The sequence below is a fragment of the Gobio gobio genome, assembly GCF_949357685.1.
Source record: "Gobio gobio genome assembly, chromosome: 22".
Classification (NCBI taxonomy): Eukaryota; Metazoa; Chordata; class Actinopteri; order Cypriniformes; family Gobionidae; genus Gobio; species Gobio gobio.
The window spans coordinates 2,047,800-2,075,465 of NC_137118.1; the positions used below are offsets into that span (position 1 = coordinate 2,047,800).

Sequence of the window (27,666 nt, forward strand, 5' to 3'; positions counted from 1 at the left end):
TCCAGTCAGGATTTAGAGAGTATCATAGTACATCAAGACTTCTCTCGTTAGAGTTACAAATGATTTGCTTCTATCATCCGATCATGGTTTGATTGTGTCTTGTCTTACCTGGGCAAGTTGTAAAGGGGAGTCATCCTGAAGCAGGCCACAACCGCTCTACGCCGCTGCTTCGACAGCAGTTTGTGCCAAACCATCTTTTTGGACTTGAAAGGGTGCTCCGTCTGAAGATGGAACAAAAGACATACACTATATCGGCAAAAGTTTTGGGATGCCTGCCTTTACATGCACATGAGCTTTAATGCCATCCCATTCTTAATCCGTAGGGTTTAACCCTCTGGGGCACTTCGGTCATTTCTGACCCACATTTTTTTTAAAAGGTTTGTTCACTCAAAAATGTAAATTCTGTCATTAATGACAGACCCTCATGTGGTTGGACACCCGTCAGGCCTCCGTTCATCTTCAGACACAAATGAAGATATTTTAGTGTAAATCTGATGCTCTGAAAGGCCTCCATTGGCTCAATGCACTTTACACTCTCAAGACCCTTAAAAGACACCAAAGACTAAAGTTACAAAGTCCATCTCACTACAGCGGCTCTACAATAACTTTATGATGCGACGACAATAGTTTTTGTGCGCAAAAAAACCCCTAAATAACGACTTACATAGTGATGACGATTTCAAAACAAGGCATCATGAAGCTTCGAAGCGTTATGAATCAGTGAGTCGATTCAGCGGTTTGAATCGCCAAATTTCAGCAGTTTGACACGCGATCCGAATCATCATTCGACTCATTGATTCATAACGCTTCGAAGCTTCATGATTCCTTGTTTTGAAATCGTCATCACTATATAAGTCGTTATTTAGGGTTTTTTTGCTCACAAAAACTATTGTCGCCGATTCATAAAGTTATTGTAGAGCCGCTGTAGTGAGATGGACTTTGTAACTTTAGTCTTTAGTGTCTTTTAAGGGTCTTGAGAGTGTAAAGTGCATTGAGCCAATGGAGGCCTTTCAGGTCTGACGGGTGTCCAACGACATGAGGGTAAGTGATTAATGACAGAATTTTCATTTTTGGGTGAACTAACCCTTTGATAAAAAATGTTAAAAATCGTAGCTTCATCGGAATGGTCCGAAACTTGGTGACTTTATTGGTACTTGGTATATGGACACCCGAAAAATTGGGGACAGGATTTGAAAAGTCTAAGTGGTCGTAAAAAAATAGTTTTCGGATCAAAAATGACCCCCATAGGAAATGGGAAATTAGTTTTTTTGTGCATACAATCTACAAATCAGCCAGGATGCAGAAAAAACTCAACAGTGAAGATCTCTAAAACATCAAGAGTGCAAAACAGACAAAAAAACTCACACACACACACAAAAACCCAATTAGCTTTTAGAATGGCACGCATTAATTTGTGTGTGTGTGAGTTTTTTTTGTCTGTTTTGCACTCTTGAAGTTTTAGAGATTCCAATGAAGCTACGATTTTTTACATTTTTTTATAAAACGCAAGATCCTCTATAGTGGTAAAAATGTGCTATTGTGTGATAAAAATGCTCAATGTGTCCACCGGATGGCACCGATCTCATTTAAAAAATTGCTTTCATGAGGCCTAGGCTTGACTCTAAAATGAAATACAGCTTTAATAATAAAAAAATTAAAACAATTATATATATATATATATATATATATATATATATATATATATATATATATATATATATATATATATATATATATATATATATACACATATATGCACATTTTTGTATTATTCAAAAATGGGTCATAATTATTGCATAAATATAAATTATAAATCATAAAATTATCTCAAAACACCAAAAAAGAAAAGAAAAAATATTATTGAACAAAAATATATTTAATTGATTTTACTCAAATCTTTTTTTCTGGGTAATTTTTTACCCGAAGGTCCTGAGTGTGACCCATAAATGAAGAACCCCAGAGGGTTAATAATGAGTCAGGCACTGAAGTTGGACGAGAAGGCCTGGCTCTCAGTCTCCGCTCTAATTCATCCCAAAGCTGTTCTATCGGGTTGAGGTCAGGACTCAAGTTCCTCCACACCAAACTCGCTCATCCGTGTCTTTATGGAGCGACGCTTTGAGCACTGGTGCATGCTGGGACAGGAAGGGGCCGTCCCCAAACTGGGCCCACAAAGTTGGGAGCATGAAACTGTCCAAAATGTCTTGGTGAAGCATTAAGTCAAGTCAAATGTATTTATATAGCGCTTTTAACAATGCAGATTGTTTCAAAGCAGCTTCACAGTGTTAAACAGGAAAATAATGCAATATAGCGTATAGTCGTTCCGGAGAAAACGGTGATGTCATCAGCTAATTTCAATCATCATAAAGTGACAGTGTGGGCATTAGATCAGTAATTAGATCAGTAATTTAGTTTATATGGTTAATTTAGTTTAATAATTAGATTTATTTGGATATTTAGTTTAAAAATGTATTCATTTATTAAGAGTTCCTTTCACTGGAACTAAGGGGCCAAGCCCAACCCCTGAAAAACAACCCAACCCATAATCCCCCCTCCACCAAACTTTACACTCGGCACAATGCAGTCAGGCAAGTCCCGTTCTCCCGGCAACCGCCAAACCCAGACTCGTCCATGGGATTGTCATACAGAGAAGCGTGATTGGTCACTCAGAAAACACGTCTCCACTGCTCTAGAGTCCAGTGGCGGCGCGCTTTACCCCACTGCATCCCACGCTTTGCATTGCACTAAGGCTTGGATGAGCTGCTCGGCCATGGAAACCCATTTCATGAAGCTCTTCACACTGTTCTTGAGCTCATCTGAAGGACACAGAAGTTTGGAGGTCTGGAGCTCTTGACTCTGCAGAAAGTTGGCCACTTCTGTGACCCTCAGCATACGCTGACCCCGCTCTTTGACCCTCAGCATGCGCTGACCCCGCTCTTTAACCCTCAGCATGTGCTGACCCCGCTCTGTGACCCTCAGCATGAGCTGACCCCGCTCTTTGACCCTCAGCATGTGCTGACCCCGCTCTGTGACCCTCAGCATGCGCTGACCCCGCTCTGTGACCCTCAGCATGAGCTGACCCCGCTCTTTGACCCTCAGCATGTGCTGACCCCGCTCTGTGACCCTCAGCATGAGCTGACCCCGCTCTTTGACCCTCAGCATGTGCTGACCCCGCTCTTTGACCCTCAGCATGCGCTGACCCCGCTCTTTGACCCTCAGCATGTGCTGACCCCGCTCTGTGACCCTCAGTATGCGCTGACCCCGCTCTGTGACCCTCAGCATGCGCTGACCCCGCTCTTTGACCCTCAGCATGTGCTGACCCCGCTCTTTGACCCTCAGCATGTGCTGACCCCGCTCTGTGACCCTCAGCATGTGCTGACCCCGCTCTGTGACCCTCAGCATGCGCTGACCCCGCTCTGTGACCCTCAGCATGTGCTGACCCCGCTCTGTGACCCTCAGCATGCGCTGACCCCGCTCTTTGACCCTCAGCATGTGCTGACCCCGCTCTTTGACCCTCAGCATGCGCTGACCCCGCTCTGTGACCCTCAGCATACGCTGACCCCGCTCTGTGACCCTCAGCATACGCTGACCCCGCTCTTTGACCCTCAGCATGTGCTGACCCCGCTCTGTGATTTGCTGTTGTTCCCAATCGCTTCCACTTTGTTATAATCCCACTAACAGTTGAGTGTGGAATATTTAGTAGTGAAGATGGACCTATTCAATGATTTGGAGGGGCGGCACAATACTTTCGGCAATATTGTGTACTTGGGCTGTTTAAACATAAATGTGGGGAAACTGAAGTATAGTGGCAGCATTATTTGACTTTCTCTGGGATTTTCAGACCTTTGAGTTCAAACTCACCACTTCAATGTGGTAGAGAACTGCAGAGACCTCCTGAACCCGCTTCACCACCTTCTCTGGGGCATCTGCATCTTCTGCCTTTCCTGCCATTTCCTTATACAGTGCCATCTGCCAGCGCATCGACGGGTTATCGACCTGCGAAGAGAGCGAAAGCATTCGGATTCCCGCAGACACACTTCAACATCAACACCAGCACAAACACACGCTTACCTTGCCCTGGAGGTGCAGGTTATTTTGCAAGAACTCTCTCACCTCCTCATCTGTGTCTTTCTATGGGTCAACAACACAACAGACGGCTCAGTTTACCCTATCACTGACCAACCTAAAGTGAGACAACATCTAGTGAGATGGGAGACAGACAACACTACCAAAGAATAGCGTGTCTTGGCCAGGTTAATGAGCTCCTGGTCTGCAGGAGAGCACATGTTAAGCCCGATGGGAAGCATTTTCTTCAGGGATGCCACAATGAGGGACGTTTGAACAGAGTATCGATCTCCCCGTCTCTTTTTCTTGGTTCGCTCCACATCCGAGCCGCTAGCCTGAGATGACAGTAACATTCAAAGCATGACAACTGACATGGACAACATTAGTGAGCATCTTGTCAAAAGATTTACATTTTGAACTGAACCTCAAGACTCATTTCATCGGGCAAAATACAAAGCTTCCTGTTCCCCAAAAAAGGAGTTAGACCGCTAAACGGAACAATCCATCCTTACTTGAAGACATTATTAGGTTTTATTTTTAAGTTAGGACTTCTTTAGAGAACAGTCCTTGGAAAGGAGTCATTCTGATTAATAGGGTCATTAAGAGGGAAGGGAGGGTACATGTTCAGGGTTGCTTTCCATCAGAATAGACATTGGAGCTTAGTGGGGGAGACAAGGCATAATTGGTCTGAAGCTAAAATCTCAATTCTAATCTTAACAGAGGTGACAACATCAAAAAGGATGAAACGCCATCTTAGACACATAATAAACGCTGGCACTATAGGTGGGACGTGTAACACACTCCATGCGTTGAAAAGGACGTGCAGGTCATAACATGCTCAGACTCGGGGAGGAAGAGGAAGTGCAAACACACACTGTAAAACTCACTCGGTGGAGTTAATGATCAAACTAAGAGGAAATTATCACTTTTTCTGTTTATCATTTCAGTAATCTTGATCACATGTCCTGTCTGCGCCAGTTTTGCCCCACCAATCCAACACCTTTCAGACAACATACATGAGCAAAATAAATTGTGCCTATGTAACTGAACTCACTGCAAAGTGAGAATGGTTTTAGACAAAAATCGTTCTGCTCATGCTTAAAGAGTAAGTTCGGCCGAAAATGTAAATTCTGTCATTAATTACTCACCCTCATGTGGTTGGACACCCGTCAGACCTCCGTTCATCTTCAGACACAAATGAAGATATTTTAGTGTAAATCTGATGCTCTGAAAGGCCTCCATTGGCTCAATGCACTTTACACTCTCAAGACCCTTAAAAGACACTAAAGACGTCGATACAAAGTCCATCTCACTACAGTGGCTCTACAATAACTTTATGAATCGGCGAGAATAGTTTTTGTGCGCAAAAAAACCCTAAATAACGACTTATATAGTGATGACGATTTCAAAACAAGGCCTCATGAAGCTTCGAAGCGTTATGAATCAGTGAGTCGATTCATGATTCGGATCGCGTGTCAAACTGCTGAAATTTGGCGATTCAAACCGCTGAATCGACTCACTGATTCATAACGCTTCGAAGCTTCATGATGCCTTGTTTTGAAATCGTCATCTCTATATAAGTCGTTATTTAGGGTTTTTTTGCGCACAAAAACTATGGTCGCCGATTCATAAAGTTATTGTAGAGCCGCTGTAGTGAGATGGACTTTGTATCGACGTCTTTAGTGTCTTTTAAGGGTCTTGAGAGTGTAAAGTGCATTGAGCCAATGGAGGCCTTTCAGAGCATCAGATTTACACTAAAATATCTTCATTTGTGTCTGAAGATGAACGGAGGTCTGACGGGTGTCCAACCACATGAGGGTGAGGAATTAATGACAGAATTTACATTTTTGGGTGAACTAACCCTTTAAAAGGTTAGTTCATCTGAAAATGTATTCCTCTTCCTCATGTCGCTCAAACCCGTCAGACCTTCGTTCATCTTCAGACACACATGATGATATTTCTAATGAGATCTGAGAGCTCTCTCACTGCAAAAAAAGCTTTTCTTACTTAGTATTTTTGTCTTGTTTTCAGTCCAAATATCTAAAAAATCTTACATTAAGAAGCATTTACTAGACAAGCAAAAGTTTTTGTCTTGTTTTGGGGGAAAATAACTCAAAATTAAGGGAGTTTTTGCTTAAAATAAGCAAAATAATCTGCCAATGGGGTCAGCAAAATAATCTTGTTTTCTGTTTGAATTAAGATTATTTTGTTTATGTTTGTTTATTTTGCTTATTTTAAGCAAAAACTCCCTTAATTTTGAGTTATTTTCCCCCAAAACAAGACAAAAACTTTTGCTTGTCTAGTAAATGCTTCTTAATGTAAGATTTTTTTGATATTTGGACTGAAAACAAGACAAAAATACTAAGTAAGAAAAGCATTTTTTGCAGTGTGACCCCTTCATAGACAGCAACGCCCACTTTCAAGCTCCAGAAAGGAAGTAAGGACATGGTTAAAATAGTCATGTGACTCCAGTGGTTCAGCTTTAATGTGATGAAGAGATGAGAATACTTTAGTGCTCAAAACAAACACAAATAACCACTTTATTCATCAATCTCTTCTCGTCTGTGTCAGTCTCTTACGCTGTTGGCTCAGTGAACACAGTGCAGAGCTTCCGGGTTCTACACCAGAACGACATTAAAAATGAACCACTGGAGTCACATGACTATTTTAACCATGTCTTTACTTCCTTTCTGGAGCTTGAAAGTGGGCGTTGCTGTGTATGAAGGGCTCAGAGAGCTCTCAGATCTCATCAGAAATATCTTCATATGTGTCTGAAGATGAACGAAGATCTGACGGGTTTGAGTGACATGAGGAATGACAGAATTTACACTTTTGTTTGAACTAGCCCTTCAGTGAATGAGACCCATTGTGTACTGATTCTGTGGTCCTTGTCGTTGTGTATCATATTTTATGCATCAGGCTTTTATGGATCATATACTATGCAGCACACACTCTGGGAGGAAAAGAAACACCTCAATTTTATTTATTTATATGGCCAAAAACTCTGAAATTTCTGTTATAAAACCATTATAAACAGTATAGCAGTCTAATTGAATAAAAATGCATGTAAATATCATTAGTTTCCCTACATCTACCAATAATATGTCTTGGTAAGACGATACATAAATGCTTAGTTTTATGATCAAATCTCTTATCATGTGGAGCAAAACCGTAAAATGCAATGATTGGGAGATCAATAAACGTTTATCAAAAGCCTGATGTATCATATTTTATACATTTTTACAACAATGACCTATGGATAAACTGAAGATGTTTTACTTAAAGTCTTTTTAACAAGTATAAAGTATCAATCAGACAACAGAAGGGATGTAGTAGATTGAGTACAACAGGTTCTCTCATTATTTAGAGGCCTTATGTGGCGTTCACACCGGACGCGATTCGCGCGAAGGTGGACGCGTGTACATTTTGAGTTTACTCGCGCAAATCGCGCGTGACATTCACTGCACAACAGACGCGAATTCACCTCATGGGCGGGGCTTCCACCAGCAGCTCGTCTCGTTGAGAAATGGCTGACATGGGCTGTGTTTACACGTCTTTTTTTTGTTAAAATCTACTGTTAATGTGTGACAAAACGTAGTTTTAAGACTTTTTCAGTCAATAATGTAGTTGTTTAAAGCTCAAATCTGTGGTTTATTTATATAAAGAGTGCCTATTTGAACATTTTATCTGGTGTTTTCGGAGTTGTGAGCTCCAGTGGATCAGCTCAGCTCATTAACCCGGTGAGAGCAGCCTTTCCTCAGCCAGTCCTTCTGCCGCTGGCTCTGATGTCTCTGTGGTGTCTCGAGCTATAATTCGTCTTGTAACGGCCGATCTTTGCTCTCATGGATCTATAATTTGTTCCCTGGCAAATCGTTTAGGCTGAGGGCAAAGTGAAGTTTCATAACTTTATATTTTTAGGCTATAACTGTACGTTGCAGTTGTAACGTTAGCCTACTAGCACTGACTTTGAATGTTTGACTGCATTGTTTGCTTTATTTCATGTATAGCTTGTTATACATTACTTATACTTTTGTATTATTGATCAAACATAAACTTGCATTTAACAAAAAGAGACTGGGTTGTGTTTCATGTCATTTAATGTTATCACAGTGATAATCATATTGTCTGAACCAGATATTAATATACAGATTTTCTCCTCATTGTTGTCACTACTAGAGCAAGCTCCTGATTGGTTAACGCGGCGCGAAATATCCGCCAAAGTCAGATTTTTCAACTTGAGCGATTCGCGCGTTCAAAACGCTCAATTCGCGCCGCCTCAATCGTGCGAATCTCACCGCCTCATTCTCGCGAATCGCGCCGCAGAATGCCATTTTGCGTCTCTGCATTGACTTAACATGTAAATCACTCGCGCGAATCGCGTCCGGTGTGAACGCACCATAAGAAAGGAGAATTTATAGGGTCAAGACCTCTCGAAAACAAATAAACATGGCTTTGGTGTGGGTCTCATAGCTTGGACCGACACATCTTGGCCTTAATGGCTTCGTCATTGGCCTGGATTTGGCTCTTGAGTGTTTGATATTGACTTAAAGGATCGATGTATTGTGTTGTGGTGTGTTAATGCAACTAAGCAATTAAAGGCAAGTTTCACAGGTCCTAAAGTGTGATTCTCTTCTCCACAATCCCACCTCAATCGCTTGTTTTTGATTAAATCAGGGGTTGTGGGCTAAAAGGGGAGACAAAAATGGAACGACATGGAGATGTGAGCCATTGGATATAAGTAGAAATTAAGGTGGGATTAAGTAGGCACACATTAGAGGATGGACTCGAAACGCCCCCCTTTGTCAAGGAGGATGATATCAATTAATTGAGGTCAAATTCCGTCACATGAATCCAGTTTAGGAAATGAACTGAAGTGCAGTTTGAATAGTTTGATGTGTGCATTCAGTCTCAGTTGACTTCCTGAACAGATTAAAAATTGACCCCAGCCTATACAAAAAGAGAAGGAAGATAAGAGATGTGTGAAGATCCCCATCCGAACTACAGTCCAACAGATGCAAACTTCTGTACAGGGTGATGGCACAGGCCTCCAGCGGCTCGGACCCTCCGCGACGGACATGGAATCAAGTGCCATGAGCCTGACTCTACAAAGAGTTCATTCATCAAACGCCTCCTCAGACTCCCCCCTCACACACTGGCTTGTGTCCATGGGGATGGGACTTTTCTTGCTTATCTTTTCATCGCCATCGTAATATAGCCATTTAACTTTCTATATTCTCCTAAATTCCCATTTTCAGCTCTGTATCCCTCAATAATCTGATCCATGAGGAGCACTAAAGACACCAGATTTAGGGAAAAAACTACCATTATCAGGGCTCCAGACTAACATTTCAGAGCAGAGGCGCTGGAGGTAAATGTAGTTTATCATATTATCATATGTTTTGCATTGTTTTGTGTGTGTGTAAGTGCAGTTACTAGTGTTGGGTCCGAGTCCACCTTTGTCGAGTTCGAGTCAAGTCCAAGTCTTAAACAATCAAGTCCGAGTTCAAAAGGGGCCGAGTTGGACTCAAGTCCGAGTTCTTATCAGCCGAGTCCGAGTCGAGTCCGCCCGAGTCCAGAGTGTAATTAAATTGAAAAAATATTAGAAATTGCTATTGTAAATTTGTATCTTCTATTAATATTTTAACCTTTCAACCCATTAAACCAATGGCAATATAACATTTAACAAAAAATACCACCATTACATCTAGCCATTGCCATTTAACATTTTCATTTTGTCAACAGATCAACTAGTTTCCAATCAAAATGGTTTCAAACAATAGAATGGACATAGATATATGTAGAACTTTTATTATTACAAGTGCAAGAAAAACACAAATTAACCTGTTTTATTGTATTTCAATTATTTAATGCCTCTGGTATCACCAAATGCTAATGTTTAGGGGTGGGCGATACTAAAATCTTATTTCACGATAATGATATATTTTCTCAAGTAGGATTATTCAAGTAAGAATAAATACTATAGAAATTGAATAAAACAATTACATGTAAAATAAAACAAACTTCACTGTATTACATGTACAGTGATTCTTATTAAATTTACTAAAGTTAGTCAGGAGTGAGTGAGTGAGTGAGTGAGTGATTTTCTTTGTCTTTTGTTGTTTTATTAACATTAAAGGGATAGTTCACTCAAAAATGAAAATTCTGTCATTGATTACTCACGCTCAAGTTGTTTTACACCTGAATAAAGTTCTTTCTTCTGTTGGACATAAAATATATTTTGGAGAATGTCGGAAACCAACCAGTTGGTCCCATTGTAGGAAATAATAATATGAATGTCAATGGCTACCATTCAACTGTTTGTGTTCAACAGAAGAAATGAATACAGGTTTGGAACAAAATTAGAGTAAGTAAATAATAACATAATTTTAGAGGTGAACTGTCAATTTAAGACCTCTACACATCTAATATACAGACACACGCCGATTTTACTTTCACTTTAGACATAACCGACTATGTCTATGTTAACCTTGTGTGTATTTGACAGTATTAGCGCAATAAGACTACTTAGTCCAGTAATCACGTGTGTTTAACAGGCTTTTAGTGCGCGCGCTCAGCGCATGTTAAAACAGTGCATGAGCACGCGAATGAAACGTTTAACCAGCAAGGCTTTAAAACGCATGCAAATCGTGATTGTGAATAACTATAGTGTTCCGTGAGTATAACTCTCTGACACCAGCATTGCAAGTGTGGCTAAACACCCCCTAACTTTAGTGCATATGATTTGATATTTGCTTATCAGCGCGTAGACTCACAGGCACACTCAAACAGAGCCAAAATAAACTGAGAGAAATATTTCAAACGGAGAACAATAAAAAATGATTAATTAAATGCAAAAACGAAAAAAATAAATAAATAAAACGCAATTCCCAACCGTGAATACCGAACGGTTCAATATTATATTAAGAATTTCATAGTATGCACACAAGAATCCGATATATATCGTCCTATCACCCAGCCCTAAGTTATTTGGATTAAAGTTGGTATTAAAAGTTATAATAAGCAACTTACATTTCTCTAGGTTTTCTTTGAACATGTCGGTAGAAAGTCGTGCCAGACACATTTGATTTGCAATCCGCATAGTGCTTCTTTTTACTGGATTTCTTGCAAATAAATTCTTTATGATTTTCAAAAGCAAAACAAATTATTGCTGACTTAGAAGACATTGTCCTAGCCACGCATTGTGATCCGTGTGATGTGTGTATTGTCTGCAAGCATAAGATGATGCTAATGCTGCCTGCCGGTGTGGTGCAGTAAAATCACAGCCGGGGAGGCGTTCATTCATTTCTTATCTTAGTTTTATGCCGGTTTTGTTGTTACACATGACGCGGACTCGACTGCACTCGGGATATTTTCCGAGTCCAAAATGTCCAAGTCCGTGTCAAGTCCGAGTACAAATTCACCCGAGTGCGAGTCCAAGTCCGAGTACCCCAACTCTAGCAGTTACTAATAATATTACATGTTTGTTTATTGGAAGCTCTGAGCGTGAGTTGATATGCAGATAAAATTAACTTTTTTTAACAACAGTAATGTGCAAAAACCTCATTTTTATAGGAAAAATGTAAATATTCTACTCTTATTAACCCCTTAACTGTCACCTGTACACATGAAAACACACTATCCAAACTTAAAGAGCTATAATTCATGAATGCTTTGGAATATAGTGCTAAGTTTGGTCTTGTTTGAAAGAAGATTATTGAGCAATTCAAAATTTGAAAGCATGAAAAAGTTATGGAAGTTACTGTAAATGAAAAATGCTGTACAAAATATTTTTATTTTATATAAAATATATATTTTACAAAAAATGTTTTACTATAAAATTACTATAAAATCAAAGGCATATGTCTAACCAAGTGTGTTCCAAATTTGAAGTTGATATCACAAAAATTAGATAAAAATAGCCTCCAGGTGTCAAACAAATTACATTGATTGTTTTTTTGATGCATTTTCCTGTAAATATCTGTCCAAATGTCACTTCCATCACAAAACGTCACCAAATATGGACCCTTGAGACTCAGAGCTTTCCGACTATATGCGTCTTGTCAAGATTAGAAAAGATTTTGATTATAAAGTAGTTAAAATAAATGTTGTAATATGAAACATGACTCCGCCCACTAGAAGAATTTAGACGTTGTGTTTCCATGGTAACACAATGTCCGATTTCTAAACGGTTTCCACAGGATGAATTTTGAGTCCTTAAGCTTTCGAGTGATCCCTAATTTATGATAGTTACTAAAATATATGATACGAAAAAAAGAGCGGCAGGCGTTTAAATCGATTATTAAAGGCATCATAAATGTATCCTTCGCTGCGTTTGATATCCCACAATCCTGTGCGTCCCATTCTGTGACATTGAGTTGGGAAAAAAAGATGGCGTCCGAAATTGCGTTTGCTGGTGTGTAAATGTACACTTTTTACCAACATTTTCCACTTATGATGTCATTTCTAGTGAAAAATTAAATCTGTGTTTAGCAACGAGTCAGCCGCCTAGGTTTTCGGACGCAGCCCTAGTGACTTCCTACTTTTCTCCATATATTAGGGAGTTGAAATGGCTAATAATGCTTGATAATACGTGCTATCAGAAATGTCCTAATTCCCACTTCAGAAGTCGTGATTACGAGCTTGTTGCGTTCAAGTGCTCTGTTGTCGGAATGAACAGGAATCATGGAGGACACCAGGTTTATTCTTGCCTATTTATTGGGAAAATCTTATTAAAACCAACATCATATGTAGCGTCCCATGCACTGACAACCATATAAACATTCCAGAGAGTCCGCTTTCTGTCATTTCTGTCAAATGCAGGCTATTTTCGCTGTGTATCGGTGCTTCAAATGATTACTCGTATATGTAAATATGCACTACATTAATGTCAAGACTAGACAATCTATTTGTTTTGGAGAAAAAACTATTAAAATCACAGTAGTTCTCCCCGCCACCATGTTTAAAGTTTATGTCACGCCCATCTCGGGAATTTGGGTATCAAGATTATTTCCGAACTTCCCAGTGGTAAACACGACATCAGAGGGCGTTCATGTGCAATTTTTACAGAGGAAACTCGTATTTACGATAATTCGGATAGCACGTGAAGGCAGCATACGTCCAAAACTGCTCTTCTGCCGCCATCTACTGGTTATAGTGGGCATTTCATGTCTTTTTTAAATAAAAGTGCTTGTTTGCCACAAGCGGCTCCTCCCGCAGTTTCTCCTGAAGTGACTTAAACTGCAGTTCATGGACTGACCACTAGAGGAGCAGAATCTCATTGAGCTCATGTTAAAATGGCCAACTTTACAGCAGAAGAACACATGTTTACAGTCTGGGACAAACTGTGCTTTTGGTCTGTACGGCTAATGTTGCCCTTCATGACGACTGTGAGGGGGGGAATGTTTTTATAACTCACTCGTTTACATTATATAAAGCCTTAAAGCTCTGCATAATTAAGGGCGTGGCCACTTTGAGTGACAGGTGGATTGCCGTTTGTCTGCTGTCTGTTAGTCGTCACCTTAGCTCCTCCTCTTTGCCCAGTTTCTGTTATCCGGGAGTGACGCGCTGACAAGATGGCGACGGCCAGCTCGACCCGACTTTACGCTTCAGAACTGCTCTTCAGATCCTATGGGTGACGTCACGGACACTACGGCCATTTTATTTACAGTCTATGGTTTGCCACACAGTGGCCTACACCATTAAATGTTTCGTTTTACAAATCTTCACATTAAAAATAATATTTAGAGCTCTGAAGTGCTGGAAAAAAAAAGTGTGAAGCTCTTGAAAAGTGCTTGAATTTCACTCTCAAAGGGTTGAACCCTGAGAAAAAAAAAAAAAAAACATTTGCCTATTTCTTCCATGGTGGATGTTGGTGAATTGATCTTCGCTCATGGCTCAATGGTTTCTCCTCAAAACGAGGCCCTAGCCCGAGACGCTAAGGCCCTAGCCCGGCCCGTGTCCGACAGCTCATCAAAATATGTTTTTTTTTTTTTTTATCCTCCCTATTACACATTAGTTGCAGCCATTAAAATAGTTCAGTTTTGTTTTTAATGTCAAAGTAGTATTTCGTTTTGTTTCTTTATTAAGTTAATTTAGAAAAATGTTTGAAGCAGTTTTTTGTTTGTTAAATTAAAGTTTTTGCTTTTTAAAGTGACGACCAAGCGGCCGACAGTGAGTTAACCCAACGCTTTAGCCTCTCAAATCAACACTTGACTTGTCTTGCTTATAAAATCCATATAAAACACTTAAAGCATCATTTAAACGTTTAGCCTCTATCACCACCATCACAGTAAAAAGGCATTTTTGCGCAAACGAAACGGGCTACACAATCTAAACAAATAAAAATTTAAAATAAACATGCTGGTTGTCTAACCTTAGCCTACACCTCTCCGCAAAATCATATATATAACATCTTCAATTCCCGCGCTATATCCACATTTAACAGAGTTCACGTCAACGAAAGCAACAGATATGAGCATTTTATTCATCAGCTCATTAGATCAAAGACCGCATTATGAGAACGAGCGACCTAAACACTGGTGAGATCATTTAGTCTCATTAGTTGTAATGAAGATGATTGTGCTTTTGAGCATCTCAGACTTAGCTTATTTTCAGTTTCACTTGTGGCCGTTTGCGTGTTGGTTTGCAGCGATGCGTGTCCTCTAAACACTCGCGATACACTTGCGGACTCGCGATATCATGGTCTCATGTTGTTTCCACCAGCGCAGCACATCTCATTGTTTCTTTTTATATTTGAATGTCTAAAATATAAAATTAAGGAGAAGCCTAAAAAGGCACAAAGCCCGGCCCGTGTTTGAGGTATGATGGGAAAATTGGCCCGAAGCCCGGCCCTAGGGGCGTAAGAAAGTCAGGGCCCGTCGGGCTCGGGCAGAAATGCAGGGCTCTACTCCTGGTCACGTAGGGTTGGGAACCGAGAACCGGTTCTTATGCAGAACCAAAACTGATTTTTGAAAAATACCAGAACCGCGCGAAATTCCTAAGTTTCGGTTCCGAAAACGGTTCTGGTGCAATGTGTGTGCGAAGCGCTGGAAGCGTATCCTTTCATAGCGAGTCAGCCAGTGTTGCCAAGCCCGTGATTTTCCCGCTTTCTACTGTTGCCGCGGGCTGTGTTTCATGTCCGCGGGTTGAAGCGATTGTGCAATTGTGTGTTTTTTTTTGTAAAAACCTGGCAACCCTGGCTCACCTCATCATGAATATTAATGACGTTGCCTGCCGCTTCCAGGAGTGTAACGCAGTTCAGCCTGAAAGCCCTCGCGCTACACATTTACGGTTTTGCGTCAGATATTTTCTCGTTGACCACCAGCATGGCGAAGAGAAAGTCACAAGTATGGATTCATTTCCAAAGAATGAATGATAATGAAGCAAAATGTAACACATGTGAAAAGTTAATAACATGCAAAGGAGGCTGCACTAGCAATTTGACAAAACATTTGCTACAGCACAGAGTGCCACAGGCTTATACCAGATTTATAGTGAAAGGCCTATATATATATATTTATAATTATAATTTGTTACATTTATATAGCGCTTTTCTAGGCACTCAAAGCGCTTTACATATAGAAGGGGGAATCTCCTCAACCACCACCAATTTTTGTCAACCGTTGAGTCACCATGGTTTAGGTAAGCGTTTAGGCACAATTACCTTTGCAATGCTGAATTGCAATGTATTATTTACAAGTTCACTGAATAACTGAATTACTATTAAATTAATATACAACTAATTAATAAATATAACTAATAAATATAATTTATAACTTGGTTTTATTCAGAGACAGAGAGATAAAATGTAATAAGACAATTTCAGAGGTGTTCATTTGAAAAAAATGTGTTGCAAGAATGGCTTAATTAATACTGTAATATATGTACAGTACAGGACTTTTTTGACATTGCCAACCTGTAAATTAATTTTAGAGCAAGTATAAACACAACATGGATTGTTTGAGTTGCGTATTGTGCCTTTTTCCTTTACCACTATTTGTTTAATAATTTTAATGGAACCGGAATCGGAACCGGAATCGTTAGGCGGAACCGGAACCGGAAAATTTCTCACGATTCCCAACCCTATGGTCACGTCAGCTCTGTTTGATCTGATATCTGTGCTTTATAAAATGGAGAATTCTGCGGCGAACGCTTCACTGCGATGTTATTAATTCAAACGCTTTCTCATTGGATCTCCAGCGCTGTGTAGAAACGGTGTCACATGATCGGCCCGTGTATGAGCTCAAATGAGTAGCACGGCTCCATTCCGCTTCTCATATGTAACAGAAATGGCAGCTCTTATCACCAGTGCGACCTCGGACAAAATTTAGTCGCACCAGCAGGAAAAAAATGTCGCAAAATGTGGCAGTCTGGAGCCCTGATTATGCTTTCTAACATGATGCCTGTCCACCAAAGTTATTCCTCTAGTCCTGTCAAACAGCTGAGAAGTCACAGTAATGAGTGCCAGTGTGTCGGGGGGGTTGATGAAATGCCCGCCCGCCCCTGATGTGAGGTGCCATGCGGAAGCACAGCAGTCGTGCAGACAGAGAAGCTAACCTCAGAGTCCCCGGCCTAGAAACCCACCAGCATCCAGATGAGAAAAAGAGGACAGGGCACAGTCAGAGAGAGAACACCATTAACACGGTCATCTAAATCCTGTCACACGCATCCCACATGACGCCCGCAAGAATAAACTCAACGCCTTCAGAAAAAGCACAAAAGCACACTTTACCTTTTGATGTGGCGCTTGATGCCAAATCAACCATTGGCTGTTGGTTTATTAACAAATTTATTTGTTTTGAGAAGAAAAAAATTTGACAATCAGAGTTGCTATCAGGGCTTGACATTGACTTTTTTAAATCACCAGTCACTGTGATTTTTCACTGGCTACAACTTTAATTATACATTTTAATATGATCTCGTAATTTGGCAGGAGGTAAATTAGGCTGCTGTCCCTTTAAGACCTGACGCACGGATCATTATACTACACATGCGCTTTCTTGCTCACTTAAAACATAACTGACTGTGTTTACGTGAATACTCACCAAGACCGGCATTTCGACATTATTTTGTGTGCAATTCGATTGTTTAAAGGCACATTGTGTAATTTTTGGCCACTAGAGGGCGCTTATTCGAAACAAAGGCGTAGCTTGATGATGCCATTAATAACTAATGACTTAATATTAAAAAATATATTGTCTGATGGAGAATGCTCTCTCTGATTATGCTATGTTTGCAAAATTGTCATGGTAAAACAACAACAACAGCAGATTTACACAATCAGACTAACTGTGTTGAGCTGGAGAACAATGAGGAGTTTCTGTCCATCAATGATCCAAACAGTGGCTAATAAAACACATCAGATATTAAAGTAACACGCCACTATTTTTGACAGTCAAGTTTTAAATAGGAAAAATATCGAAACTCTTTGGTCATTTTTGAGCGAGATGCTAACGGTCTAATCCGATTCAATGATCTATGCTAAGCTATGCTAACAGTGCTACCGCCAGACCCAGAGATCGGCTGAATGGATTCAAAAACGGTCAAACTCAACTGTTTAACTCTAGAAGAGACGGAAAATGAGCCTATTTTCAAAAAAAGTGGCGTGTTCCTTTAAAGCGTCTTTGGTGTTTCAATGGTTTCTACCAAAATAAATCAAGAGAAGCGCGAGTCCGTGTCCTGGTTATGATTTCTCTGGATTTAAACATTCTTGGAAATGTTTGGGATAATGCAAGTATACACGTCAACACAATATATAACACTGTTCAAGTGGTTTTTGGATGTTTTAATAAAAAAAAATCTTACATATTGTGCCTTTAAGCAGTTTGGGTGTAAACAAAATTAAACAAAATTATGCTTAATACGCGCAATTCTAAGGTGAAATTGAAGCTGACAGCGACAATATTCATCCAGAGCAAATGAAACGAGCGAGTGATGGGAGGGTTTGTGTCACTCACTGTCTGAGAGATCATGTGAGGTCAAAAGCAGGGCTTAAAAACGGAAAAAAATATCAATCGGTTCACTTCGAGCAGAATCGATATTTTAACGTTTCCGTTTTTGCGTTCCTCATTAAACATTACTGTTCCGAAAACAGTTTGATTTGAAAAAATAATGGTTAATAACGTTATTTTAATTAAATTTAGCCAAACAAACAAATATGTATAAATAAAGACTTATTTTCACTCAATAATAATATAACGCATGATAATTAAACTTGAATTTTTATTTCATAACATTTTAAAAACCACAACATAAATACATGCATTAATTACAAAGCATAAACAGCGGGACAAATATTGACCTGTTTTAATGGAGTGGAAAGTGGCCTCTTATGCCTAATTCTTTTCAGAAGAGTGAGAACATTCTTTGTACATAACTTTTTTTCAACACAACTTGTTTTAAACATTTAATGAATAAAGAATAAATAAACTGGATAACCATTGCTCTTTTAATGCTGCTAATTTCAAAGCAAACACTGCGCAACACGTCTGCATCCCATAATCAAATTCAGTCAGCTAATAAAGCTTGATCATTTAATGCAATATAACATACCATTTAATACGAAGCATCAACCGTCTATATAGAAAACATTGAGCTGTCCTGTATTGGCAATCTGAAAGACTATAGGACAAATGTTTGATAGATGCTATAGCCTACTTGGACAGGCTTAAACGGAATCCACAAACTAGCCTAAATCCGTCTATTTGAGCTTAAAGTCCGTACTGCTTATTTAAACGTACGAAAAGAATGTCCTCCAATACCTGCGCTTTCATTGATGACCTCAGCGGGGAAAGAAATGTACTTGAGGCGTGTAAATGCGCTCACACTGACGGTAGATTCATAGATGATATTTCACTCACGCTTGATCCGTCACATCACATGCTGTAACTCTATTCATTATTGGTCACTGCCAAATTAAAATATTAAAGAGAACGATAAAATAACGTTATTAACCGGTTAATGGTCATTTCAAATTAACGTTTCTGTTCAGAACGATTCAAATTGATTTTGATTTCGTTCGTTTCCGGTTTTTGTTTTCGTTCCTTGAACCGATTCAGAGCCCTGGTCAAAAGTACCGACCGTGATACCAAATCGGTACTGAAATGTTAAAAATGTGACGCTTTGAGCGCTGTTGAGCTGGATTCATAAACTCCTCTGATTGACACTCTCATCCAATGTGTCTGTGATTGGCTACAATGGTCTGAAAGCACAAGCAGGCGTTGACCAGCGGACCGGGAGGCTGATTCAAACACTCCTGTGTGTCTGGGAAAAGCGTCATTGATGTATATTTACAACATGTTTGTGAAGCGCTGGTCACTGTAGCCAATCACAGACATGTTTGATGAACGCGTGAGCACAATGGCCAATCAGAGCTGTTTACGATTTCAGTACCGATTTGGTATCGCGGTCGGTACTTTTGACAACACTATGTGAGAGAGAGAAAGAGCAGCTGGAATCCATTCTGCGGAAAATGAGTATTGGAAGCGTTTCAGATATTTCAGTATTAATATGTATGAAAAAAAAAATCAATATTTTTGACATTGCACTTAGTTTATTATTCCAGATGCCGTTTTAAAAGACTATTGATAAATGTATAGCCTATAATTCAACCCGCCAAAGTGGCTAAAATACACCAGCATGTGGTGGGTGTTAATGTCAAGCCCTGACAACGTTTAAATAAAATATAAATAATACATGAAAAACCTTATAAATTAAACTAAAATAAAATGTCATAGTAATAAAATGACAAAAACTGAAATAAAAATAAATTAAATATAAAAAAAACACTTATACTAGAACATAAAATGATTTAAAAAAAAATCTAAAATAATGATATTGACAACATAATGCTTAAGTCAGAAAACCCCCACCCACTTCTCCCTTTCAAAAAACACATATAAAAATACCAATATAGAAATGAATATAAATATATGTGTATGCACAACAGAAAAACAACTCTGATCACATGATAATCAAATAATAATAAATAAATGATCAAATATGGAAGTGTAATTGGCACTGATTGACAGTAGGACCTCACCTTGCTCATCTTGCTCTTACTGTCAGCCGTGAGGAAGGACATGTTGTTTATTTCGTTCATCACCACAAAGTTTTGCTCCTCTCGCTTGAAATTCTGCATAGAAATGAAATGAGATGAGACATGAGGGACACAGAATGAGTTCAAATGTCATGTGTGGCTTCAATGAATGTGTTCATCGTGACGACTGATGACAGCAAATTGTGGTTTAGTTTTAGTCGACTAAAATCTAATGAGTTAAGTTAAACTGTAATGCATTTAAGCTGCACTATGTAAGTTTTCTGTCCGCTAGAAGTCGCCTATTCAAAACAAAGGCATAGTTTGATGACGGCACGTTTGAGCGCAGACACTGAGAGTAAAGCACTTCTGCAGAATAAAACCGCAAACGAACGCAGATATGATGTCATCGACAGGCCACGCCCTCACACGTCCCGGTTCCTCGGGTAAAAGAGCATCTCACGATTTACACATAGTTGGAAACATTTGGGATATTGTAAGTGCTCAACTGAACAAAATATATAACACTGGCCGAGCGGTGTTTGGATATTTTACTGAAAAAATGTTACATAGTGCAGCTTTAAATGAGCATTTAAGCATTACATAACCGACTGTTACTGAGCACATGACAAAACTGACATTCTGACCGTGTTTTTGACTGTTCAAGCGCAAAAATGTTGTTTATGTACGCACTTTTTGGGCCCTATCTTGCACCCAGCGCAATTGACTTTGTACACCGACGCATGTGTCATTCCTATTTTGCACCCGCGCAAAGCGCGCTTTTCCCTCCACAGAAGCACGTCGCTAAACTAGTGAATGAACTTGCGCTACCTGGGCGGTTCAGCGCAAAAAAGGAGGCGTGTTCCGGCGCAAACAATCCCTGGTGCTATTTTGCTGTTCCATTAAACAATTGCGCCACTGACCAGAAAAAACCTAGTCTAAAGTCAGTGGCGCGTTGCGCGTTGTTCATTATGCTATTTTAAGGGCGCATGCTTGACCATAATGTATAGCGTGCACAACGCGCATACACTTTGCTCATGTAATCTACACAGATGCAACAGTTATTTTTGCACATCATAAATTGTTACACTAAAAAAATATTAACACATGAGATGACGGAAATCATTGTGGTGTGCCACGAAGATGTGAAAAAATAGGCATAAATCTAGCTTACAAATGATTCAGGCTAATTGTAATAATTAAGGATAAGACCTGTTTGCCCAATAGTGGCAAGACATATATGTATATAAGGACATCTGACAAATTGGTTTGTCCGTCAAGAACCAGGAAAAAAAATCGACTGAAAAACTGAAAAAACTGAAAGACTGAAAAAAAAAAAAAGACTGTGAAATCACCTTTACCATAATGTACAACATTACAACTTCACTTCTCTGTCTTTCACTGCTCTTACAAGCACATCAGTCTCCTCGGCTGTGAACCGCTCCTGGCGTGCGTCTGGTAAATACGCCATAATAATAGCAATCCATAATGGAACTTGCGCACCTGCTTTTAAAGGGAATGTTGGATGACGCTCTGATTGGTTTATTCACGTTACGCCCAAACCACGCCTATGAATAATGAAGCTACTTCAGACCAACCCATTTTAGATTTGCGCCGGGCGCAAGAGCCATTTATCCCGCCGGGAAAATAGCAACAGCGCCGAGACCCGCCCACTAAGTTACTTGCGCTTCGCGCTTTGACACTTGCGTTTCAGATCGTTAAAAGAGGGCCCTTTATGTTGTTTTTTAAAAAACATCTATATAGTTTTTATAATGTTGTATTTCTGTTTTAGTGAGTATATCAGGTTACGCTAAAGCTTCTAATAAGTTTTTATTTCAGTTACACATTTATTTAATTTCAAGTAATGAATATGTTTTTATGGTTTTAGTGAACTATCTGATACTTTATTGAATAATATGTCAAATACTGTTCTTAGTCTTTCCTCCTGACTATGAATTAAATGGGAATGAAATTAAATACAGTTTATTGTGTAACCAAACGTATATATAATGCGTGACTTTAAAGGTGGGGTAGGTAAGAATGATCTAAAACACTTTTGTCCAAATTTGTTTAAACTTTCTTTATATGTCAAAACATAATTAAAATGTAAGTACTCTGAAAAAGAGAGTATAAAAATCGAGTGACTAGACTTTTTAATCTGCAATAAACACCGCTCATTATTTTCGATCGGGCCGAAACAAGTGATTGGCTTGGGCGCCTGTCACTCTCTCTCGTTACCATGGCTACCGCCGCTTTTGCTCCAGGATCCGCCCACATGCGCGCACCCGTTTGATTTGAGTTCAAGAGGCTGTATTTCTGCTGGACAGGTAATCTTTCATTTTGATTATACATTTTTTTGGTTTATGTTTTCATGAAGCATGTCTCACTAGCACACGTAGCTGCCTAATATAGCTAACATAACATTGCTTAGCATAAAGTTACAATGTTATACACTTAGCGAACCATTAGTAGAGATGATAAATACTCAATATGCCTAGCTCAAGTTGATCGCTGTCGTGTTGAATTTCGCAAAATGTAACTTTAGATAACAAAATGCATGTGTAAAAGCTAGTACACGCATCCAGGAACTTTTTTTAGAACTAAGTTAGCTTTAGCTACTACGCTCTGTCTAAACTCTTTCACCATGTTCACCGGGAACTTTACCTGCGCGTTTATTTCGGCCCTTGGTTTGTTTTTATATTCTCTACCAATGTTTATGTTGATGTTTTTATCTTGTATCTGTGTGTGTCGTAGACACTGTGTTGTGTGTGTATTTTGAACTTTACCAGTATCGTTATTCTAGCTTGATAGTGAGTACTAAAAGACATCTTATTTATTTATATTCATAATGATAAAGTTAGATTTTTTATTACATGTGATTCTGACATGATGTCACTACATGCACTTCTTCTCCGCTCGTCTCAGGTTAATAATGCGTCTTTCAGCTGAGCGGTCTTTTTCAGAGTACTTACATTTTAATTATGTATTGATATATAAAGAAAGTTCAAACAAATTTGGAAAAAAAGTTTTTTAACCAATTCTTACCTACCCTACCTTTAATTATAAACAAGCTCAAATACACCGGGACTCTTATTTTGAAATGTCTTACTATTGCAGTTCAGATGAGGAGATTAAACATGCATCGTTACAACCGTCTAAATCATATTACTCTATAAACATGGTACAGTAAACACTGTGATTATTCCTCAGCATTAGTTCATAAAAATGACCTGTCATAAATGTGTGTTATTGATTGAGCCGCTCTGAAGCGCACTCATTCTCCTCTCGTTTTTATTCGTTGACGAAAATGACAGCAGATTTTCCTCAAAGTGTTTGTCATCCAACACTGGTTTTTATTTAGTTAGTGAAATGAACACTGCTACTGATAGACATGTGTCTCTTACATGAGATTTGGACCAGAAGATGAAGACCTCGCCCACCATGCGGAACAGTTCCTCAGCGTCTGGGTCGCGACACGTCAGCCATCTTGCTCTAGAACCCATGTGACATTTCCAATGTCTTCAATCGAATCGATTAAGTTAAAGGAACACTTTTTTTGAAAATAGGCTCATTTTACAAGTCCCCTAGAGTTAAATAGTTGAGTTTTGCCGTTTTTGAATCCATTCAGCTGATCTTTGTATCTGGCACTTTTAGCATAGCTTAGCATACATCATTGATTCTGATCAGTCCATTAGCATCTCATTCAAAAAAATGACCAAAGACACTTTCAATATGTTTCCTATTTAAAACGTGACTCTTCTACAGTTACATCGTGTGCTAAGACCAACTGAAAATTAAAAGTTGTGATTTTCTTCACCTATATGGCTAGGAACTAATTTCTCATTCCTGCGTAATAGTTGTGGATCTTCGCGGCCATACCATGGCAATGATATTACAGCATCTGACAGTAGCCCAGCTAGCGAACTTTCAATGTGACCGGCACTAAGTTTGTGTAGTTGCAGAGAAAGTTTCAGGCTTGCAGCCGACAAATTGTGTTGTGGCTTTAGCTGTGATTAGCCATGGTTCTGTGTGTTGTAAAGGGCTGTGATTAGCCATGGTTCTGTGTGTTGTGGCTTTAGCTGTGATTAGCCATGGTTCTGTGTGTTGTGGCTTTAGCTGTGATTACCCATGGTTCTGTGTGTTGTGGCTTTAGCTGTGATTAGCCATGGTTCTGTGTGTTGTGGCTTTAGCTGTGATTAGCCATGGTTCTGTGTGTTGTGGCTTTAGCTGTGATTACCCATGGTTCTGTGTGTTGTGGCTTTAGCTGTGATTAGCCATGGTTCTGTGTGTTGTAAAGCGCTGTGATAGTAAGTCCAAGGTGTAACTACCACCATGTTTCACAGAATACCAACCAATTATTGCGCCGCTGCAGCTACGGTACGGCCAAGAAGATCCGCGACTATTACGCAGGAATGAGAAATTAGTTCCTAGCCATTGTTGTGAACTTCTGTTGTTTCTTGAAGTAGAGACCAGGAGACGTCGGGATCAAAACAGAAGTGATTCTATTAATGAGAACTCTCTGTGCTGCAGGTCGTCCGAAAGCAGTCTGATTTAACTGTATACCTGATAGGTTATATACATTATATACACCTGAGGGGTTATACAGCAGAGGAGGGGACACTCTGAACAATACAATGCATATGTTGTATAGGTAAAAAGGACACACCCTACATAACTGTGTCTCTCGTCCAGATTCAATCAGCATAAGTGCCATTCAAATGCATAGATGCTAATCCAATCACTCAGGCAGTATTGCTGTAAACTTGTCATGGTAAATAGTCAGGAAATGCATAGAGACAAAAGACTTAATGTCTCAAACACTTACACAGCCTGACGTAATCTCCTTAGAATTTCCTCAAGTTTACTTCAAAATGTAAAACACAAATATAGATAATGTTTTCAGTTATATTCTATTACATTTGAACCTAGATATAACAATGTATAAATTTGTAACCCCACACCATATAAGTGTAGAAAATCGCAACTTTTAATTTTCAGTTGGTCTTAGCACACGATGTAACTGTAGAAGAGTCACGTTTTAAATAGGAAAAATATTGAAAGTGTCTTTGGTCATTTTTTGAATGAGATGCTAATGGACTGATCAGAATCAATGATGTATGCTAAGCTATGCTAAAAGTGCCAGATACAAAGATCGGCTGAATGGATTCAAAAACGGTAAAACTCAACTATTTAACTCTAGGGGACTTGTAAAATGAGCCTATTTTCAGTGTTTAATCTACGTAGGAGCCACACAATACCTGTTGTTATCCACGTATCGGATGAGAAGAGGGTAAAGAGCGTACAGGTCCCTACAGAGAACCGCAAACTCATCTCTAATAGTTCCTTCCTCCTCGTCTCCCTCAGATTTCCCCTCCATTCGCAGATGCTCCTCCTCAGCCACTACTTTAGACGTCCGCTTCTTCAGCTTCTCCATGGTGGGGATGAAATGGGATTTGAGCATCTCTGGTTTGGCTCGGCTCACAATAGGCTGGGAGAACACTGGATGGAGACAAGATCAGGTTCAGCGCAAAACACAAGCCCAGACTCATGTAGGGATGCGCGGTATACCGGTACTGGAAAAATACCGGTATATATTTTATTTAAAACGGTACGATATCATGATTTTGCTCATTTCGGTATATGCTGCTGTTCCTAAGTTCACCGCTAGGTGGCAGCGCGCTACCCAAACTGACGTGAAACCGGCAAATGTGGCAACAGAACAAGATGAATACAGCAGTTGAATCTCACTCAACACGCACAAAACTCATTAATAAAGAGAGTAGACGTGAAATTTGGAATTACTTTGCTTATAAAACTGCTGAAGAACCATCAAACCTTGCCAAGCATCGTCACTTAATTCCTGTCTTGTAAGACATTAAGAGATCGACAGGTGAGTGCATAATTCTAACCATCTAATTTAGACTTTTTTCTTTTAACACTGATTAACGCACATACATAAGATCGTATTGTTTAAATATAAAGAAATCTCCAGCGTTCGTTTCAACCAGTGACGTTTAGACCTCATAATATTTGCACACATACTATTGCACTATTTATATCCGCGAAAGACATAAACAACTGTGTTTATGTAACTACTCACTAAAGATTGAAATTTTTGACATAATTTTGTGTGTATTTGACTGAGGAAAAACAACTTAATTTGGAATACGCGAGCTCTTTAGGCGTGTGTGTGTGTGTGTGTGTGTGTGTGTGTTTGTTGTTGGCATGAGCGGAAAGAAAACTCTCTTAAAGAGCTCTCATCCCATATGTGTTACGAAATGCTATAAAATCGCTTGCATGTTCAAATTGGCGAGGTTTAAAAAGACGTGGGCAGTGATTTCCGTCAGTTGTCCCGCAAGTGTTGAATCTGAGCGCGCAAATTGCTTTTATAGTGCAGGTGCGATGAGGTGTAATGCTGAAATTACTTACAAAAAAGTTTCCAAATGACTGATTGATGTGACAATCTTTGTTGATTAATTTAATAATGAATATTTGCGGTAATTTCCCGCTTCATAAACCCAAAACTTGCGAGAGTGAGTAAAATTATGCGCAATACCCGCATCAAAATTCAGACCCTGTATGGTATCGATTTAATATCGGTACTTCGGTATTAGATTGTGGTACCGTACCGAAGACAAAATTGTGGTATCGAGCCATGCCTAGACTCATGTGAGAATGAAAACTTCTCGTACCCGCAAGCCTCTTCATCCAGGAAGCCTCATCGATTCCCAAGTTGTTGACCACAATTTTCATGATGCTTCCCAGGAGCTGGTTGAGGTGATCGGAGGTGACGTCTGTACACAGTTTGCCCTCCAAATCGGGAAAGTTCTCCAATCCTCTCTCCCACCAGCGGGGCAGGTAATTACACAGCATGGGCAGCGTGACCTCGATCACATGGGGCATTTCAGTGTAGCGAGCCCCGGATTCAGCCAGGTCTCCGATCTCTTTCAATAATATGTCCAGCTCAGGAATGTCCAAACACAGCTCTTGGACTTGGTTCGGAAGGCCTAGGACTGTAGATAAAAGGAATAATAAAATATATAAATACACTACTGTTCAAAAGTAAGATATTTTAAAGGGGTCATCAAATTTTGAAAACGTCCAAAAACAGCTTTTACTGCACCCGAGCCCAGAGATGGACTCGTTGTGGATGAGCCTATAATAGATGGTGAAAGAGCGCCTCTGCAGAAGAAGATCAACGCCCACTTCATCATCACAGCTTTGGCCCCGCCCACTGGAGTGTTAGTGAGATGACGAGGAGAGACGAACTGACTAAAAATAACATGACCTTCCAAAGGATCCTAATGCTAGGAATGAGCTGATTTATTCTCAACAATGTGAACGTCTCAGTTGAGCATTATTTATTTGTGTTCGCTACATTTCACTGTGGATTCTTTGGGAAATCAGTCGCAGTTTCGCCGCAGACTTTTACCATATGGACTCGACAGTAACGCCACAACATGTGAGTAACCGTGTTCATTCTAATGCCTGATCTGAGACCTGTGATTTCTGATATGTAATGATTCATGTACAGTCACATGTGTGTCAGTAAATCAAACCAGTGACTAAAC

The 27,666-nt window shown here is 39.6% G+C and overlaps 1 protein-coding gene across 1 annotated transcript in view; it reads right to left on the bottom strand.

The window, feature by feature from the left end:
• Window positions 1-27,666, bottom strand: part of ryr1a (ryanodine receptor 1a (skeletal)) — a 262,797-nt gene that overhangs the window by 72,625 nt on the left and 162,506 nt on the right. The window contains exons 69-76 of the mRNA XM_079804711.1: window positions 26,788-27,108; window positions 25,354-25,594; window positions 23,500-23,587; window positions 20,102-20,194; window positions 4,227-4,397; window positions 4,069-4,128; window positions 3,859-3,993; window positions 109-221 (exon numbers count right to left, since the gene is read on the bottom strand). Coding sequence (XP_079660837.1) covers window positions 109-221; window positions 3,859-3,993; window positions 4,069-4,128; window positions 4,227-4,397; window positions 20,102-20,194; window positions 23,500-23,587; window positions 25,354-25,594; window positions 26,788-27,108 — 1,222 coding nt within the window. The remainder of the gene's footprint in view (window positions 1-108; window positions 222-3,858; window positions 3,994-4,068; window positions 4,129-4,226; window positions 4,398-20,101; window positions 20,195-23,499; window positions 23,588-25,353; window positions 25,595-26,787; window positions 27,109-27,666) is intronic.